Below are 20,004 nucleotides of genomic sequence, written 5' to 3'. Positions count from 1 at the left end.
AGAAACATCCGCGTCTGACAATCGGAAACTTGCTGATTGCAAATTGTATATCACTTGACAGCGAAGATGACGTGGTTGCAAATTACAATCTATAATCATTGATTCGTTTGTTAGTGTGAGAGTTATCAATCTTAATCATAATTGGTGAGAAATCAACTCGCATGAAAACCATTTTACATTAAAAAAATGAAAAGAACATGGCCCTCACCCATGGGCTCCACTGCCACTCACAAAAATATTTATCAACACACCAACAACTAGTTGATCCTCTGGTTTTTATTTTTTATTTATTTTTTGGGTAATGAAGGAAATTGTTACTACTCACTTCTAATCAGGGTGATTTGTTCCAGTACTAATAACATCGAGACATTTTGTATAAAATACTACGTATGTTGTGACGTGCATGTTTTTAAATTACGGACAACATCCATGTAGCGAGCCATTAGAATGAAATTCTTCCATTTCAGCTTTTATCACAAGACTGCCTGGTACTGGGTCTCAATCATTTTCCCAGGTCCTACAAGAAAATGCTAACAGACAAGAGGAATTATTTGATTTAGAAATTTTTTTTAAAAGACTTCCAAGCTTTCACTTTGGATTTACACAAAGTCCTGCTGTCTACTCAATTAATTGATTGCTACAATCAATACCCAACTAGTTTTCAAGTCCTGACTTACTAGATTCTGGCTGTAAGAAAGCTTAGTAAATGGGGTATTTGTAGGGTTCAAATGGTTGGGTAAATTGGCAGATAAAATAAAACTGGATTTTTCTATTTTTTTTTATATATTTATTTTTTACTATGAGGCTGCTAATAAGAGTGGATAATTTATGCCAACATGGTCTAACTCAGTGAAAAAGGGTCTTGACTTGTAGATTAATGGTCTTTTGTTTGAATTCCCATGACACCGTTATAGCGTGTGTGAGAAATCCCCCTCACCCCTCTCATTCAGACTATCGCTTGTATAAGGCACGTGGTACATAAGGAAAGTTTAGCTAGTATGCCAAAATGCTGAGTTTTCAGTTAGCTTAGCACAAAAAATAAGAATTGTTGAATATTAATTAGTTATAGTTGTATCCTTATTAGTTGTATCTTACTTGGCTATGCCAATGCCACTAATTGCCTTTTATTGATAAAATAATAAATTGCACACATAATTTCCAGCCAACTAAGAAAGAGAAAGAGTATCAACAAGAGAGAGAGAGAGAGAGAGATAGGATGAATCTCTTGATTTTCCATTTGGCTTGGCTCAGCTTAAGATATTGAGCCGACCTTCTACCTTTTTTTATTATTTTCCATGTGGTATGAATCTCTTGATATTCCATCTGGTATTATATTCTCCAAAAAATATTATTTCTGAAAATTAATATTTAGAATTATTTCCAACAAATTATGCATTTAGGACAAATTGCATAAATCTCATGTGGTAATTTCATTAATTCCTTTCCAACATTTTCTTTTGCACAATTTCACAAAACTTATATATTGTTTTTCGTAATAGCTTAAATTCAAATTGCCGAAAATTTTGTTCCTGAAATATTTATACGAAATTTAGAGGTAATATTTTTGGAAGTTGTTATTGCAGTTCAAAAATTCCTTTCTTTTGGACTATCAATAAAATTATTATTTTTGTATTTATTGTGTTTTTAAATATTTCTTTTCGCTTTGTAGATGCAATGGTGAAAATAAAAAGAAAAAATATTATAAAATAAAATAAAATCTTAGCTGGAGCTCCAAAAAAAAGCCGAAGCCAAGCCATGAAAGCATTTTACGCTGCAAATTGTCGGTGGTCTTATTAGGCTGTGACGGTGCGGCTGTCTGTCCCACACCCTCTCTCTCTCTCTCTCTCTCTTTCTCTCTCTCCTTCTCTCACTCTCTGGCTTCAGAGAGTATCTATGGAAACGTAAAACTCGTCCAACAAACAAAAATAAAATAAAATATATATAAAAAAAAAGGACCAAAAGAAGAAAAAAGAAAAGAGAAAAATAAAAAAGGGAAAATTATATCAATCTGTGTCCGATTGTGAGTGCTTTTTCATTTCATTTTAGCTTCTTTGTTGCTTGTAGCTGTTGGTTGTTGTAGTTGCGGTGTTCTTGCTCTTGATGCTCTCTTCCCGTGTCTTTTACGAAACCCAATTGAATTGATGCACCAAACAGCTTCCCCATCTCTCACTCTCTCAAGGTGAGCTTACCCCATCTCTCTCTCTCTCTCTCTCATTTGCGTTGGTTCTTCTTCTGACCCAATTGATTGTAATTTCTTCCAAATCTGAGGTCAACACTTTTGTTGCATTCTTCAGATTCTGCGCTGCAATTTCACACACACATACAAAAATATGAATTGGGTTGCATTTTTTAGTTTCACATTTTGACTACCCACTGACAAGCTCGGGACTTGATTCGATCTTGTCCAATTTCTGTGAATTGTCTTTGATCTGTTCCTTTGTTCTGTGCCCAAATAGCCCACTTTGTAGAAATGCAAGTGAGGAACAAGTGTTATCTGAATTGAATTGAGCTTCACTAGCTCACTTAAGTCAATGCTTCAGTTTTTCTTTTTTCTTTTTCCTTTTCCGGGAAAGATTTGTAGATTGGAAATTGGTTTGTGTGTAATCTTGGTCTGCAATTGTGTTTGACAGGAGGCTGTGAGGTAGATCTGGAGAAGGGCAAGGTCTCTTCATTGATTTGTTCTTTGAATCTTGAAGAGTAGCAAAGCTGGCAACCACACTGGGTTGGAGGTTTGCTGCCAGCAATGGCAGCACCCTTGCCACTAATGATCTGGTACTTTCCTTTGTCATTTTTGTTTCATTTCTTATATGGGTCTTTTTTGGATTTTTTTTCTTCTTTTCTCTTCCTTTTTTTGTTCTTGAATCGTAATTTGAGATTGTAGATTATAAATCCAGCTGAAAGAGTATGATTAAGATACTGAAAGTTTCATGTGCCTCTTATGAATACTGGGGGGGACGCACTAGAGCACATTTATCCTGTTCTTGTTTCAATTTCCAATCTATAAGCCTCATTGTGCAGTAGGTGTAAATTATTAGTGTAGATAGACAATCTATGTTATGCTGAAATTAAGTGTTTCAGGTTCTGGGAGTTTGGGAAAATTTAAATGTGTAATCGAATTAGTAAATGATATTCTGATAATTGTGTTATCCCCCTTAAATATTTGTTCAGACTTTGATGTTAAATTGCAACTCACAATGGACCAAGTGATGAAAAAATTAAGAATAATATTAAGAAAAAGGAGAGGAGATGGATTCATTTTTAGATAATATGAAAACTAATAATGGATTATTGCTTTCATTCTTATGATTATAGGAAAGAAATGGTGATATAAAAGTTCAAGATTCAGAGCCTCCAACACCACATTCTATTATAAAAATGGGTTCAAGGTGAGTTAAAATTTTTTTCTACAAATTCTTTGTGGTGTTTGGTAATTATTTTTGTCTGCATCTTGGAACTTGTTTGCCACTTGGTAATCATTAAGGCTCTTGTAGATTATGCTGGTGGGCATTTTTCTTTCTCTGAGCAAGTGTCTGCTTGTCTAGTCTCATGGAATTATGTTCTTATTTGGTGCTAATCTCCTTACATACTTTAATGCCTCTACGTGCTGTCTCACTCATACTGATACTCTTCATTCTGCTTTCAACATGAAACTAGACATTGTCTTAATACCAGGGTCAATGATCTTTATTTTCTTTTCCTTAATCTAAAAAAACAAATATTTGGTAGAGAATTTACTGAGCATATGCATTGTCAATGTTGACTAGAAACCATATTTAGTTTCACCAAAATCAAGTTGGAGTAAAGGTTGTCAATTTGAAATATTAAGTTTTACCATCAGCTATTTCCTATTAGGTTAGGGGTTTGCCTTTTCATGCCATGATTCGTATTAGGATAATGTTGCCTTGTAATTCCGTTTTGTTGTTTTTGCTTGTTTTCGATGTAGACTAATTGATGTTTGTAGGGGACACCTTGTCCTCTGTGTTGTATTTTCTTTTAGTTATATAAGCTATGTTTCTTCTTATAATAATATAAAAAAGGATAATTCTGCCTAAATTATCTTTTGTTCTAAATTTTCTGGCAGGGATCGTAGTAGCATGGAGGATGCAGATGGGACATTGGCAAGTGTTGCTCAATGCATTGAGCAGCTGCGTCAAAGTTCCTCATCTGTACAAGAGAAGGAATATTCGTTGAAGCAGTTGCTTGAGCTTATTGATACTCGTGAAAATGCTTTCAGTGCTGTTGGATCTCACTCTCAAGCAGTTCCAGTACTTGTTTCTCTTCTTCGATCAGGTTCAGTTGGAGTTAAGATACAAGCTGCTACTGTTTTAGGCTCTCTCTGTAAGGAGAATGAACTAAGGGTGAAGGTCTTGCTTGGAGGATGCATTCCACCATTGCTTGGTCTACTCAGGTCCAGCTCGGCAGAAGGGCAAATTGCAGCTGCAAAAACAATTTATGCTGTTTCTCAAGGTGGTGCTAGGGATCATGTTGGATCAAAAATATTTTCAACTGAAGGAGTTGTGCCAGTGCTTTGGGAGCAGCTGCAAAAAGGGATCAAGACTGGTAGCTTGGTTGATAGCTTGTTGACTGGAGCATTAAAGAACCTATCCAGCAGCACGGAGGGATTCTGGACTGCAACCTTTCAAGCTCGAGGAGTGGATGCACTTGTGAAGTTGCTTTCGACTGGACAGCCAAACACTCAAGCTAACGTGTGCTTTCTTCTTGCAAGTATGATGATGGAAGATGCATCTGTTTGTTCTAAGGTGCTGGCTTCAGAGGCTACAAAGCAACTTCTCAAGCTTTTGGGGTCTGGCAATGAAGCTTGTGTTAGAGCAGAAGCAGCAGGTGCTCTAAAATCTCTTTCTTCCCAGTGCAAAGAAGCAAGGCGGGAAATAGCTAATTTCAATGGTATTCCTGTGTTGATAAATGCTACAATAGCCCCTTCAAAAGAATTCATGCAGGGTGAGTATGCCCAAGCGTTGCAGGAGAATGCTATGTGTGCTTTAGCAAATATTTCTGGTGGTTTGTCATATGTGATCTCAAGCCTTGGTCAAAGCCTTGGATCTTGCTCTTCACCTGCCCAAATTGCCGATACATTAGGGGCTTTAGCTTCAGCTCTTATGATATATGATAGTACAGCAGAATCTAATAGAGCATCAGATCCCGTTGTTATTGAGCAGACTTTGGTTTCACAATTCAAACCTCATTTACCATTTCTTGTTCAGGAAAGAACCATAGAGGCCCTTGCAAGTTTGTATGGGAATTCTGTACTCTCAACTAAACTCTCTAATTCAGAAGCAAAACGTTTGCTTGTTGGTTTGATCACAATGGCTACAAATGAAGTTCAGGATGAGCTTATGAGAGCTCTTCTTACACTTTGCAATAGTGAAGAAAGTCTCTGGCGTGCACTTCAAGGCCGTGAAGGGGTTCAGCTGTTGATATCACTTCTTGGGCTTTCATCTGAACAGCAGCAAGAATGTGCAGTTGCACTGCTTTGCCTGCTTTCTAATGAGAACGACGAAAGTAAATGGGCTATTACTGCTGCTGGTGGCATACCTCCACTGGTTCAGATTCTAGAGACGGGATCTGCAAAAGCCAAGGAAGATTCAGCATCAATCCTTAGGAACCTGTGCAATCACAGTGAAGATATACGTGCATGTGTCGAAAGTGCTGATGCTGTTCCTGCATTATTATGGCTTCTGAAGAATGGAAGCCCAAATGGAAAAGAAATTGCAGCGAAGACTTTAAATCATTTAATCCATAAATCTGATACAGCAACCATCAGCCAACTTACTGCATTATTAACCAGCGATCTACCTGAATCTAAAGTGTATGTCTTGGATGCTCTGAAAAGTATGCTGTCGGTGGTCCCCCTCAATGATATATCACGTGAAGGTAGTGCTGCTAATGATGCAATTGAGACAATGATAAAAATATTGAGCTCAACTAAAGAAGAGACTCAAGCCAAGTCTGCATCAGCTTTAGCTGGAATCTTTGAATCTAGGAAGGACTTGCGTGAAAGTAGCATTGCTGTTAAAACTCTTTGGTCAGCCATTAAGTTGATTAGTGTTGAATCAGTAAGTATCCTTGCAGAGGCCTCACGTTGCCTTGCAGCAATATTTCTTTCGATTAAGGAGAACCGGGATGTGGCTGCTGTTGCTCGAGATGTATTATCTCCGTTAGTTGTGCTTGCTAACTCTTCAGTTCTGGAAGTTGCAGAACTAGCAACATGTGCTTTGGCTAATCTTATTTTGGATAGTGAAGTTTCAGAGAAAGCAGTTGCTGAAGAAATCATTTTCCCAGCTACTAGAGTTTTGCGTGAAGGCTCGGTATCTGGAAAGACCCATGCAGCAGCAGCAATTGCTCGCCTTCTCCATTCTCGTCAAATTGATTATGCTTTAACCGATTGTGTGAATCGTGCTGGAACCGTTCTTGCACTAGTTTCTTTTCTAGAATCTGTTCATGCATCTGTTGCCACATCAGAGGCACTCGAGGCACTTGCTATTCTGTCCAGGTCAGAAGGAGCTACTGGAGAAACAAAACCTGCATGGGCAGTTTTAGCTGAATTCCCGAAAAGCATAACCCCAATAGTTTTATCCATTGCTGATGCAGCACCCTTGTTGCAGGATAAAGCTATTGAAATATTATCCCGACTTTGCAGAGATCAGCCTGATGTATTGGGGGACACAGTTGCCACTGCCTCTGGATGTATATCATCAATCACTAAAAGGGTGATCAATTCAACAAAATCAAAGGTTAAAATTGGAGGAGCTGCACTCCTTATTTGTGCTGCAAAAGTTAGTCATCAGAGGGTTACAGAGGATCTTAGTGAATCAAACTTATGTACCCATCTCATTCAATCTCTTGTTGCAATGCTTACTTCTTTGGGAAACCCAGGGAATGATGACAATGACTCCATTAGCATTTATAGGCATAGTAAAGAAGAAACAAAGAATGATGAATATAATTCAAGCACAGGAGTTATTTATGGTGTTAATTTAGTTATGTGGCTTCTGTCTGTTCTCGCCTGTCATGATGAAAGGTGCAAAATTGTGATTATGGAGGCTGGGGCGGTGGAAGTTCTTACAGACAGGATCTCAAATTGTTTTTCACACTACTCTCAGGTAATCAGCTCTCTTATTCCGCTTTATGTTTTCATTCAATAAGGAAGAAGATCGAGATACATTTGCCCAATTCTGAATTTCTATATACACTGATCCATAATATAAATTTATTGTTCTCTATCCATCAAATATTGGGTTTATAGTCTAATCATCTAACCTGGTATGGTCCTTGGTGTAATTTATGCAGATTGAGTTTAAAGAAGATAGTAGCATATGGATTTATACTTTGCTGCTCGCAATCTTATTTCAAAACAGAGATATCATACGAGCACACGCAACCATGAAATCTATACCAGTACTTGCAAACTGGTTGAGGTCAGAGGAGTTGACCACCAGATATTTTGCTGCACAGGCAATGGCCAGCCTAGTCTGTAATGGTAGCAGGGGTACTCTTTTATCTGTTGCAAATTCTGGAGCAGCAGGCGGGCTCATTTCCCTACTTGGCTGTGCCGATGTTGATATAAGTGATCTTTTGCAGTTGTCAGAAGAGTTTGGTTTAGTGCGTTATCCTGAGCAAGTTGCTCTTGAGAGGTTGTTCAGAGTTGAAGACATAAGAGTTGGTGCTACTTCTAGAAAAGCAATACCTGCACTTGTGGATCTTCTCAAACCAATTCCAGATCGTCCTGGAGCACCATTTTTAGCACTTGGGCTTCTGACTCAACTTGCAAAGGACTGTCCGTCAAATAAGATTGTAATGGTAGAATCAGGAGCTTTGGAAGCACTGACTAGGTATCTCTCACTTGGTCCTCAAGATGCAACAGAGGAAGCTGCTACAGATCTGTTAGGTATACTATTTGGCAGTGCTGAGATAAGGAGACATGACTCTTCATTTGGTGCTGTCAGTCAACTTGTGGCAGTTTTACGGTTAGGTGGAAGAGCTTCCAGGTATAGTGCTGCTAAAGCATTGGAAAGCTTATTTTCTGCTGATCATATAAGGAATGCAGAAAGTGCTCGGCAAGCCGTTCAACCCTTGGTGGAGATTCTTAATACTGGTTCTGAAAGGGAGCAGCATGCTGCAATTGCTGCGTTGGTGAGGTTGCTGAGTGAAAATCCATCAAGAGCCTTAGCAGTTGCAGATGTTGAAATGAATGCAGTAGATGTTCTTTGCAAGATTCTTTCATCAAATTGCTCAATGGAGCTGAAAGGGGATGCTGCCGAGTTGTGTTGTGTTCTGTTTGGAAATACAAGAATCAGGTCGACAATGGCTGCAGCTCGCTGTGTGGAGCCTCTGGTGTCTCTTCTTGTTACTGAGTTCAGTCCTGCGCAGCATTCAGTTGTCCGAGCGTTGGATAAACTTGTGGATGATGAGCAACTTGCAGAACTTGTTGCTGCTCATGGTGCAGTTATTCCTCTTGTTGGCCTCCTCTATGGTAAGAATTACTTGCTCCACGAAGCTATTTCCAGAGCCCTTGTGAAGTTAGGGAAAGACAGGCCTGCTTGTAAGATGGAAATGGTGAAAGCTGGAGTGATTGAGAGCATACTTGACATCCTCCATGAGGCACCCGATTTTCTCTGTGCTGCTTTTGCAGAACTGCTCCGAATATTGACCAACAATGCAAGCATAGCTAAGGGATCTTCTGCTTCAAAAGTGGTTGAGCCCCTTTTTATGCTGCTAACAAGACCAGAATTTGGACCTGATGGGCAGCATAGTGCACTGCAGGTTCTTGTCAACATTTTGGAGCATCCACAGTGTCGTTCTGACTATAGGTTGACATCCCACCAAGCTATTGAACCAATTATCCCCCTGCTTGATTCTCCTGCTCCTGCAGTACAACAGTTGGCTGCTGAGCTTCTATCACATTTACTCTTTGAAGAACAACTTCAAAAGGATTCAGTGACTCAGCAAGTGATTGGTCCTCTCATACGGGTTCTTGGCTCTGGTATACACATATTGCAGCAGAGAGCTGTGAAGGCCCTTGTTAGTATTGCGCTAATATGGCCAAATGAAATTGCTAAAGAGGGTGGTGTCACTGAACTGTCGAAGGTGATATTGCAATCAGATCCATCTCTTCCTCATGCTTTGTGGGAATCGGCTGCTTCTGTTTTATCAAGTATTCTGCAGTTTAGTTCTGAATTTTATTTGGAAGTGCCTGTTGCTGTGTTGGTAAGGTTGCTTCGTTCTGGCTCAGAAAGCACAGTAGTTGGTGCATTGAATGCTCTTCTGGTACTGGAAAGTGATGATGCAACCAGCGCAGAAGCAATGGCTGAAAGTGGTGCTTTAGAGGCCCTTTTGGAACTTCTCAGATCTCATCAGTGTGAGGAAACAGCTGCAAGGCTGTTGGAAGTATTGTTGAACAATGTGAAGATCAGAGAAACTAAGGCTACCAAGTCTGCCATAGTACCATTGTCTCAGTACCTCTTGGATCCGCAAACCCAAGCTCAGCAAGCGAGGTTGCTAGCAACTCTAGCTCTTGGTGATCTCTTCCAGAATGAAGGCCTTGCTCGAAGTACTGACGCTGTATCTGCTTGCCGTGCACTAGTAAATGTGCTTGAAGACCAACCTACTGAAGAAATGAAAGTTGTAGCGATATGTGCTTTGCAAAACCTTGTGATGTACAGTCGGTCCAATAAAAGAGCCGTTGCTGAGGCTGGTGGTGTTCAGGTTGTGTTGGATCTGATTGGTTCAAGTGATCCAGAAACATCCATTCAGGCTGCAATGTTTGTTAAACTTCTCTTTTCAAATCATACCATTCAAGAGTATGCTTCTAGTGAGACAGTAAGGGCTATTACTGGTAAGTTCTCTTTTTAAATGGTGCTATACAATGTCTGAGATAGTAGAACCCCTAGGTCGATCATCACTGAATCAGATTTCTTTTTCCATTTTTAAAGAAGAATCTAATAAGATTTTTGTCGTGTCATAGCTGCTATCGAAAAGGATTTATGGGCAACTGGAACTGTGAATGAGGAGTATCTGAAAGCTCTGAATTCTCTTTTTAGCAATTTCCCACGTCTTAGAGCCACGGAACCTGCAACGCTAAGCATTCCTCATCTTGTTACATCCCTCAAGACAGGGTCAGAGGCAACTCAGGAAGCTGCCTTGGATGCACTCTTTCTTCTTAGGCAAGCCTGGTCAGCATGCCCCGCGGAAGTTTCTAGGGCTCAGTCAATCGCTGCTGCCGATGCAATTCCCTTGCTGCAATACTTAATTCAGTCCGGCCCACCTCGGTTTCAGGAGAAGACAGAATTTTTGTTACAATGTTTGCCAGGGACGTTGGTGGTCATAATCAAACGTGGAAATAATATGAAGCAGTCAGTGGGAAACCCTAGTGTTTATTGCAAGATTACACTCGGCAACACTCCACCTAAGCAAACTAAGGTAAAATGCCTTAAATGTGCTTACCACTACCTTTTCTTTCCTATTCTTAAGAGATTTGAATCTTCTTTTGGATAATCTTCTTCTGAATTCATCATTCATTTGCATGCCACATAGAACGCTTGATTATGTCACCATGAATGCAAGACTGCAGCCAGTCTTTACAATGCGTATTCAAGAAGAAATTAAGTTTATTTTATTTATTCTTAGGATTAGAACTTAGGGATTTAATAAGATAATTAGTTTTAGTTCATCAATTTTTCCTGGTTGTTAATTTGAATAGTCTTCCAGATTGGTTGAGGATTAGGATCTTGGTTGAATTTGTGGGTCATGTACTGTATATTAAACACAGTATCTTCTGAAATTATTGCAAGAACAACAGAAATATTGAAATTATGTGGATAGGTTATGTTTACTGGAAACGTATTGATTGTATTTTTTTGGAGATGGTTATGCACATTGTGTCTCTTCTGTGTCTGCAGTGATATTTGGCCTGATATCGGTATTAACTTCTCACCATGAATTTCTGAACTTTTCAGGTTGTTTCAACTGGCCCTAATCCAGAATGGGATGAAACCTTTTCGTGGTCCTTTGAGAGTCCCCCGAAAGGCCAGAAGCTCCACATATCTTGCAAGAACAAGAGCAAAATGGGAAAGGTAAGTGAACAAAGAAATTGCCAACATAGAGACACTTTTCTTTATAATAATAAGATATATTTTCTCAGCTGATCCTTTATTCTTGTTCTACCTAGTAACTGGTAACCAATTATCTTTTGATATATTGACAGAGTTCATTCGGAAAAGTTACCATCCAGATTGATCGGGTAGTAATGCTGGGAGCAGTTGCCGGTGAGTACACTCTGTTGCCAGAAAGCAAAAGTGGGCCTTCACGGAATTTAGAAATAGAGTTCCAGTGGTCTAACAAGTAACAACCTCATATGGAGTTTTTGTTATTCTTCTGAAAATTGAATTATTAGAGGAAAACATTTTCAAAAAGGGATTCATTTTTTTCTTCTTTCTTTTCATTCTGGATTATTTGTCATGTCAATGTACATAATATCCCAAAGATTTTGATTTTTGCCAACAGTCCAGTAAGTAGTCATTTGTGAATGTATTCTTTTATAACCTGTGGGAAAGATGTAACTTTCTTGTGTGCTTTGTCAATGTTAGAGGAATAATGAAGTTGTTTATGGGTTTTGGGCTAGTTCATATGTTAATGTATTATTTGATGGATAATAAATAGTAATGATTAATGATTTGTTCACTGTATCTTCTTGTATTTTCCTCCATCTCGACAAATGACTAAGGTCCAACATTATTTCTCTTTGTGGATCCACATGGAATGTGGTCTTGTAAAGTCATGGCATGTGGTCTCGATTGTTTCATCAATCAAAGTTTCATTAGGAAAGATTATGATAAGGGAATGGTTCGATTTCTTTCTTTCAATGTAATAATAAAAAAATAAAAAATAAAATGGGCTGAAGGCTAAACCTACAAGACGGGGCAAGCCCAACAAAAAATATCATCTAAGCTACCTTCCTCTCCATAGTTTAAATTAGATTAAAGTAGAATATGGTTTGTGTAAAAAAAAAAGTTAATATCAAATTATCATCTAAACTAGCTACTCACAATCACAAGAAGGAGGAAGCTTCAAAAAACTTGGAGCCCCAAATCTAAGAAATGACCAAAATTTGGCAGCTCCATTGATATAAAGAAGAGTCTATTTCAAAATTATTGTTCTACCTTATGAAATACAAGTTATTTATGGAGAGTTTTAAATAACCATGTGAGCAAGTTTTTAATGAGTCTGAGACTTGATGGCTTACCATGTGAGCCAAATTAGACTGCAATTTCAGTTTGCCAAGTGATTAAAACTTGAGTTCTGACGGACATTGATTCAAGAAATTGCAAGGGAGAAAAACTATGCTATCACCGGCCAATAATATTATGTCATGTGAAAGTATTATCACTCTGTCATAGTGTTATTGGTCGGAAATAGCAAAAATAGGGTTATTCCTTTTTCATGGAAGTCTTTCTCCCTGCAAAAGGCTTATAAATGGGTTAAAACCATTTATCACTGCATCTAACGTCCTAGATTCAATTCCCCCTTGCCATCATATAACTACTATGAGCATCCAAACCACCTAAACTACAAATCTCTTGCAAATGTATGTATTGTAATAATATAAGTAGTCACATTTTAGCTCTCTGACCAAAAAAATGTCACATCTTTCTTATATTTTATGAATCTGAACAGGTCCCAAAAAAAAAAAAAAAAAAAAAAAAAAAAACTCCAAATAAATAAGTACATATTAAATTGAAAAATTTTAAAAACAACAAAAAGGGCATGGAGGAGGGGCCAGCGGTCCCAGCCTACGTGTCAGACATACAGCGTCACCTCCAATCAAAGAACGTCGCTTTCTGTGACACTGCGAGTCTGCGACACGTAAAGACCTCTCACCTCTCACTTTAATTAACAAATTAACAAAGAAATTAATTAACTAAATACTCATAATTAATTATCCTTTTTAAATTTATTAATTAGCTTCGCATTCCCATAGGCCATAGCTGTGCGTCTTCCTCGTCCTCTTCCCCTCCACTTTACCTTTCACTCCATTTCAGTCTCTCTTTCTCTCTCTCTCTCTCTCTCTCTCTCTCTTCTCTTCCTCTCTCTTCCTTCAGATCTCAAGCTGAGGTTTCTCTCTTGGAGTCGCCATGGCGGCTCGATCTCTACTCTCTGTGCTTCTTCTACTGGCGTGCGTGCTTCTGGAGCCTCAGAATGCTCGCGCGCTTACGCTGTCCGCGAGGCTCATACACCGCTTCTCAGAAGAGGCGAAGGCGCTTCGGATTTCGAGAAGCGGAGAAGACCCCAAGGACTTAGGTCGGTGGCCGCAGAAGAACTCCATGGACTACTATCACGTACTTGCAAGCACCGACTTCCAGAAACAAAAGATGAAGCTCGGCTCTCGTCGCCACTTCCAGTTCCTCTTCCCTTCTGAAGGTAGCAACACGGTGTCGTTTGGCAACGACTTCGGCTGGTAAGTCTCTTTCTTACCTCATTTCACTTCGTTTCAAATTTCTTGTTTTCAAGCATAATTGCATAATGTAGAAAGATGATGTATTTTTGTGTGTATTTTAGGTTACATTATACGTGGATTGATATAGGGACGCCTAATGTTTCGTTTCTGGTTGCTTTGGATACTGGGAGTGATCTATTTTGGGTTCCATGTGATTGCATACAGTGCGCTCCCTTATCTGCCTCTTACTATAGTACCCTGGTAGGCCACCTTTCTATGTAATTATGATTCTTTTGCCTTTAGTTTTATGTTCATCGTTTTATTTTCATGCCATGAGCTACTGGAAACTTAATGTGTATCCAAGATTGTTAGAAAAAAAAAAAGAAAAAGAAGAAATTTTTGCATTTTCTTGAGGAATTGAGGCCACTCTCTCCCAACCCGCAAAAGAAAAAAAAGGGGAAATCTGAGGAATTCAATATAGAAGGTCCAGACTCATCAATTGTTGTTGGTTAATGGTCAATGTTTCGTTAAGTAGACTCTGGGTGCCTATGTTTGAGTGAAGTTAGTAAGTCTCTTCTAAGGCTTGGTAACAGGTTTAGCACTTATTTCCAATAATTGATTGGCAGGTGCTCCCTCGTATTTGGGGCATCTATTATGCAGGATAGAGATTTGAACGAGTACAGCCCATCGGGTTCAAACACCAGTAAGCATGTATCTTGCAGCCATGAGTTATGTGAGTCTGGAACAAACTGCAAGAGTCCCAAGCAGTCATGCCCTTACACTGTTGACTACTACACGGAAAATACATCGAGTTCTGGACTACTTGTGGAGGACATATTACACTTTGCAGCTGGTGGTGATGATGGGCCAAACACTTCCATTGAAGCCCCTGTTATCATAGGGTGTGTTTGGTTGATATTTCTTGCCTCATTAATATTTTGAACTAAATGTCAGAAATGGTTCCAGCAAAGATTTAGAAATTTGCTTCTGGCATAATGCAGATGTGGTATGAAGCAAAGTGGTGGTTACCTGGATGGGATTGCTCCCGATGGTCTTTTGGGTTTAGGACTTGGAGAGATTTCAGTTCCTACTTTCCTTGCTAAGGCAGGATTGACCAAGAACTCTTTCTCAATGTGCTTTGATGAGGATGATTCTGGGAGACTATTTTTTGGGGACCAGGGACCAGCTACACAACAATCTACATCTTTCCTGCCTTCAAATGGAAACTAGTAAAAACTATATATGCACTTCTGTTCAATTTACAACTTAAGTGACAGTTACTAAATGCTTGCTAAGCTAACATTCTTGTAGATGCTGAAATCTCCATTGTGTAATCATTTGTTCCAGTGAAACCTATATTGTTGGGGTGGAAGCATGTTGTATTGGAAATTCTTGTCTTAAGCAGACAAGCTTCAAAGCACTTGTTGACAGTGGGACATCATTTACATTTCTTCCAGAAGCAGTGTATGATAAAATTTCAGAGGAGGTACATCTTTTCATTAAATTCCAGTATCTGAGTTTGTTATCTGCATACCTGGTAGGCTGATACCACTTCCGTTCATTGATAGTTTGACAGACGGGTAAATGCGACAATCACCAACTATGCAGGATCTCCTTGGAAGTACTGCTACAATACAAGGTGAATTTCAAGAAATTATAAGCTTTGAGAATCTCCCGGCCCCACTTACCTCAGTTGTGTGTGTCTGTATCTTATGCCATTGTTCTGGTGGTTTTTCCTAGAACAGTTCTCAAGATCTTCCCAAAGTGCCTTCTGTAACGTTTATGTTCGTGGCAAACAACAGCTTTGTGGTCCATGACCCTGTCTTTCCGATAAACGGTAATCAGGTAGGTAAACTAGCTCTTCAGATTTTTTGAGTGGATGTGAAATAACTTAAGTTTCTTTATTTCTGTCAATATACGTAAAGCTCACTGAGTTCACAACTTAATAAAGACAAATGGTTCCAGAAGTTCATTTTCATGATGAAAATAATAATATGATATCTGGGCCAGATTGTTGTTAAGTCATGATACACTTTTAATTCAAAATGGTATAGCTTTAATTTTTGTTCAGTGTGGTAAAAATTTGTATCATGATTGTAGTATGACATTTCAAGCTAGCTTGATAGTAGATCATGCAGTATCTTTATAATAAACTAGATGATTAATTTGCTTCTAAAGTGATTTTATTTACGTACAATAAGTGACGACATCAAAAGTCAACTTATGATGTAATTGCTGTTGTCATAGTCGAGAGGCTTTTTCCAATACACTCCATTTTAATTTGAATGAGAATGAACTCTATAAATGCGCTCACTTGTCTAGACATGTCATATCTCTCAGTCAAACAAACCTGAACCTAATCTGTATATCTTCTCATTAGCAGTCCGCTGGTGGTGCAATTTATGTTAAATTCATTAGTTTGATACTTCACTTTCCCATCTTTGGTTGAAGAAGAAATGCTGATGCACTTTAATATCATGGTTATTATACAGTTCTTTTTCCTGCTTATTAATGTTAAACTTTCTGGCTTTGATAATGAGAAGGCATTCTCTTTGTACTTTTATAAAGTTTGTTGGTTTACCACTATTTCCCAAACCTTAAGCTTTCAGATGTGGGGCAACAATTTCTGTCTATTATAACACTTTCCTTCACATGTGCCCTTCTCTCCCCAATAGAGCCTGACATGGAATTGCAAGGATTTAACCATACTTTGTACAAGGAATTAGAGTTAGTTCAACAATTGCTAGTTAAAAAGCACTTATGGAACGAATATTTGGTGTTCTATATCGTCATTGACTATTCATGACTTTGTCTTGCCTTAAAATTTCTTCTTGTGATGCCTTGACTTTGTAATTGAGTATTCATGACATTGTTCTGTTCTGTACAATACAATGTGTAACTGATTTTAATGTGTTGATTTTCATCCGTACTGATATACTCTGAACTCTTAATATTCATATAGAAAAGATCATACAGGTTACTTTTCATATGTATTTTGTGCCATAAACATTTTTTTATTGATGTTTAGAACAGTAATATATACCGGTGAGAGATAATCACTCAGATAAAATCTTACAGTTTAGGCCTTCCTGGTGCAGGGAGTTGTTGGGTTTTGCTTAGCCATACAGCCGACAGATGGTGATATTGGAACAATTGGACGTAAGCATGAGTCTTCTCTGTAGCAAGAATGCTGCTTAGCTTTTGTTTTTTTTTTCCTGGTAAATGGTTTGTTACTTGAGAATTTTCTTTTGCAGAGAACTTCATGACGGGATACCGGACAGTATTTGATAGAGAGAACTTAAAGTTAGGCTGGTCTCGCTCAAATTGTGAGTTCTCTGGCTTTCTTGAAACATTAGGGATGTTTCCTACTGACTATGTTGTTGTTTGCAATTGGTTGTCCTTATACCATATGATGGGTGAAATATCATCTGTTTGACCTGAAAGTGATATGTCACTAGCTAATTTCGTTTTATTTATCCCAACTGCAAGTTTGTCTGACACTGCTTTAGGCCTAGTTCAAGTCACTGTATTAGGATGAACTAGAAAGTGAAAAGCGCAGCTCTTTGCTGTTGCTGTTTAATTATTGAGGTAGAGCTCTTTTGTCAATAATTACCAATAAACTTTGCAGGCCAAGATTTTAGTGATGCTAAGAGTATGCCCCTAACTCCCTCAAAAGGCACACCACCAAACCCCTTGCCAACAAATGAGCAGCAGAGCACACCGGGTGGCTTTGCTCCTGCTGTTGCTGGAAGAGCTCCCTCAAAACCATCAGCTGCATCAAGTCGGCTCGTCTCATCCCAGTTTTGTTCGTTGAGATTGTTGCCTCTACTGCTTGTATTATTTCTGATCGTCCTCGTCATCTAGGAGGATGTGACCATATATCGTAGATCATTTATGTAGTCTTACATGTAAATGCAGGGTTTTCTTCTCTTTCTTCTCCTGCCCTGAAATACATATATATAGAGCAGGTCTGTAATCCATTGGCGTCAGTTTTTTTCTCTATCATGTGTCATTGGATTGGTTGGGGCTTGTAGTAGGGACATGCATTGTATTTAGCTTTTGTTGTATTAATATAATATATATACATATATTTTTTTTTCTTTTTCCTCGATTTTTACCCATCAATCTCAACATTTTGCTACCTTTGCCCCCTATTCTCAAGAATTTTACGTGCTATTCTTAGGCATTTACAGAGGCCGCTAAACCATTCTTAGCCATTCTACGCAATGGCATAAGAATGGTTTAGCAGCAAATCACAATTTGATGTGTAAAAATAATTTATCAAAAATACAAAAGGAAAAATCTCTTTACGCATAGCAAATTGTGATTGGTAGGAAAATAGGATTTACTCATTACGGGGAAGGAGGCAAGTATTTGGCTGTCCAAACTCCCAGTTTTGTTGTAATGATTTCTCTGTTGCTTATAGCTTTGAACTGGGCTCTTTTATGATGAAACATGCAGACCATGCGAATAGAGCAGACTTTGTTGGGAGAGGTCCCCGCTTTGCGACCGACAGTACCTCGAGGGTTAGTCCCCGCAATCGCGCGGGGTATACCTTGGTTTTCACCAAAAAAAAGGACTTGAGCAATCCAGCAAGAGATTGCATTAATCTATTCATGTTGTCTTCTTTTTTCTTTTGCCAGCAGAAGTGATTTTAAATAGATATCATTCAAAGTGAAGACAACCTGGAATCTGTTGAAAACACATAAAGATGTTCAGTTTTGTCATTTTATTGAGTTTTCTGCGTAAAACGATCGTTCATAATTCATTGATGTTGTCCAACGACCAAACCAACCAAACTTGGCTAAGGTGAAAAATAAGATCCACCAAATTGGCCATCAATATGAGTTCGAGTCTTGATCTGTTATGATTATCTTCAAGAGTCCGGACTAAGTGGTTGTGCGATTATTCTCACAAATTATCCTTAATGAAGAAGCAATCTCACCTATGTAGTTCAATTAAATTGATCAAGTTTTTGGACTCGACTTTTATTGATTTTCGATTGGATTTAAAGTTTTGTTATGTTTTTTTTATATTTGACAAAGTGATATTCTAAACTATTCTAATATACGAGAATGGGTTCAAACTCGAATGCGTGGTGGCAGACATACCGTCTTATCCAACTTGCCTAACCAACAGTTGCATTGGATTTAAAGTTTTTAAAATCAATTAGATGTTTTTTCTTCTTTTTGGGATCAAGAAGTGATTATATATTTTATTAGGTGCCATAAGTTTGGTGGGATAACATAAGTTTTCTCTTGGCCACTTGATTATTTCTTTCTTATCCTAATCTCAAACCCAAATTTTCCGCTCAAACTTGGTGATGTTTATCTAAGTTGCATTATATGTAGGTTAAAATTAAAAAAGAAACTTCTGTTTCTTCTGATTGGTTTAAGGGTATGCTAAGTTTTTTTTAGCACAAGGGATAGTCGAAACTAAAAGGGAAGGAGAATTTCTCACACAAACACAACTAAGATGCCATGGCGGTTCGAACTTGAGACCTCTTGTCTGCAAGTCAAGACCCTTTTTCACTGGACTAGACCTTGTTGGTGACAATGCTTATTTTTTTTAATTAGCAAACCAATCATCAAAACTGATCAATGTTTTAGAACTATATTGAAGTAGAATGGCCATTAAAATATTAGAGTAGATAGAAAGCATTCAATTGCCGAAAAATGGTGCCATCATAATCTAGTCCAATTATAATCAATGTACTTTAACCATACCAGCAAGCAACCCAATACCATCTCCTTCTTGGCCTTTACGTATACACCGTACACGTGTGGATGTTCACTTTCGTACTGTTGTGATTTCTGTCGAGAGGTCTTCTATTTTATTTTAGTTAAATTATTTTAGCTTTTTCAGTGGGGCATTTAGGAGGGTTTTGGACTCTATCATATCTTGGATGAAAGAATTCTTCAATGCAGGTAAAGTTTATGCTTTTTTTCAGGCTTTATTTTCTCTAAAAACTGTGTGCATGGGGATTTACAATAAAGCCCAGCCTTATGAGCGTGGTAAAGCTTTGCACAATCAAAGACAAAGACAAACATGCTCAAGGATGCTTAAATATATCTAGAAACTAAGATCCCTGTAGCTCATAGGCTAGCACGTTATGCCGTGGGATTAAATCATGTTGTTTTGATGGCGGAACCGCCTGATTTGCTTGCGGATCTTTTGATCCAAGATTATAATAACCTTTAGTGTTTTCTTCTAATACAATTTTGTTTCTCCTCACCTTATGTATTTGAACTTGAATCTTCTGTCATTGAAGAAAAGAAATATCACCTTCTGTATAAATAAAAACGAGTAAAGGAAACATGAAGCCTTTGGCATTGCTAAAATCCAACGATGTTACCTTCGAACGAAAAACATAAAATTGGTATACACATATTAATATGTACTTTTTTGCTTTCTTTTTTGTTGTTTTCTTATGTTAAGCACTAAATCAATTGGTCCTTGTTTGAGAACAACTTTAGATGGATCTTAGTAAAGAAAATATTTAATCCTTCTTATCATAGCACCATCTAAAATGTGAGGGGATTCGACTTCTTTTT

At 38.2% G+C, this 20,004-nt stretch overlaps 2 protein-coding genes across 4 annotated transcripts; both read left to right on the top strand.

Annotated features, from left to right (window-relative positions):
* The first annotated feature begins 1,887 nt into the window (after window positions 1-1,887).
* CSI1 (binding protein) lies at window positions 1,888-11,702 on the top strand. 3 transcript variants are annotated; one of them, XM_021944642.2, is made up of 8 exons: window positions 1,888-2,179; window positions 2,631-2,772; window positions 3,313-3,386; window positions 4,082-7,121; window positions 7,309-9,853; window positions 9,983-10,437; window positions 10,974-11,090; window positions 11,222-11,702. In XM_021944642.2, exons 3-8 carry the CDS (start codon window positions 3,376-3,378, stop codon window positions 11,360-11,362), a joined length of 6,309 nt encoding a protein of 2,102 aa, XP_021800334.2. In that variant the 5' UTR covers window positions 1,888-2,179; window positions 2,631-2,772; window positions 3,313-3,375; the 3' UTR covers window positions 11,363-11,702. The 3 variants fall into 3 exon arrangements, with proteins under 3 accessions (XP_021800334.2, XP_021800336.2, XP_021800335.2); XM_021944644.2 differs by having other exon boundaries at window positions 1,888-2,268; XM_021944643.2 differs by lacking the exon at window positions 1,888-2,179 and adding an exon at window positions 2,279-2,476.
* A 1,285-nt stretch (window positions 11,703-12,987) lies between these two features.
* On the top strand, window positions 12,988-17,559 carry LOC110744660 (Eukaryotic aspartyl protease family protein). Its single transcript, XM_088255548.1, has 10 exons — window positions 12,988-13,471; window positions 13,573-13,711; window positions 14,111-14,352; window positions 14,452-14,679; window positions 14,798-14,936; window positions 15,019-15,089; window positions 15,196-15,295; window positions 16,549-16,609; window positions 16,705-16,776; window positions 17,079-17,559. The coding sequence occupies exons 1-10, from the start codon at window positions 13,149-13,151 to the stop codon at window positions 17,312-17,314; spliced, it is 1,611 nt and encodes a 536-aa protein (XP_088111674.1). The 5' UTR covers window positions 12,988-13,148; the 3' UTR covers window positions 17,315-17,559.
* Window positions 17,560-20,004: the final 2,445 nt, after the last annotated feature.

This window comes from Prunus avium, chromosome 6 (genome assembly GCF_965620075.1).
Source record: "Prunus avium chromosome 6, drPruAviu1.hap1.1, whole genome shotgun sequence".
NCBI lineage: Eukaryota > Viridiplantae > Streptophyta > Magnoliopsida > Rosales > Rosaceae > Prunus > Prunus avium.
The sequence above is the reverse complement of the archived record's forward strand: the minus strand, read 5'-3'. Positions and strand labels throughout refer to the sequence as shown.

Bases quoted from the DNA above. Each gene is read 5' to 3' on its own strand.
- CSI1 (XM_021944642.2), top strand. The intron at 9,854-9,982 runs GTAAGTTCTCTT...GTCGTGTCATAG, and splicing joins GACAGTAAGGGCTATTACTG to CTGCTATCGAAAAGGATTTA. The intron at 10,438-10,973 runs GTAAAATGCCTT...TGAACTTTTCAG, and splicing joins CTCCACCTAAGCAAACTAAG to GTTGTTTCAACTGGCCCTAA.
- LOC110744660 (XM_088255548.1), top strand. From the start codon at position 13,149: ATGGCGGCTCGATCTCTACTCTCTGTGCTTCTTCTACTGGCGTGCGTG. The intron at 13,712-14,110 runs GTAGGCCACCTT...TCTATTATGCAG, and splicing joins CCTCTTACTATAGTACCCTG to GATAGAGATTTGAACGAGTA. The intron at 15,090-15,195 runs GTGAATTTCAAG...TTCCTAGAACAG, and splicing joins AAGTACTGCTACAATACAAG to TTCTCAAGATCTTCCCAAAG.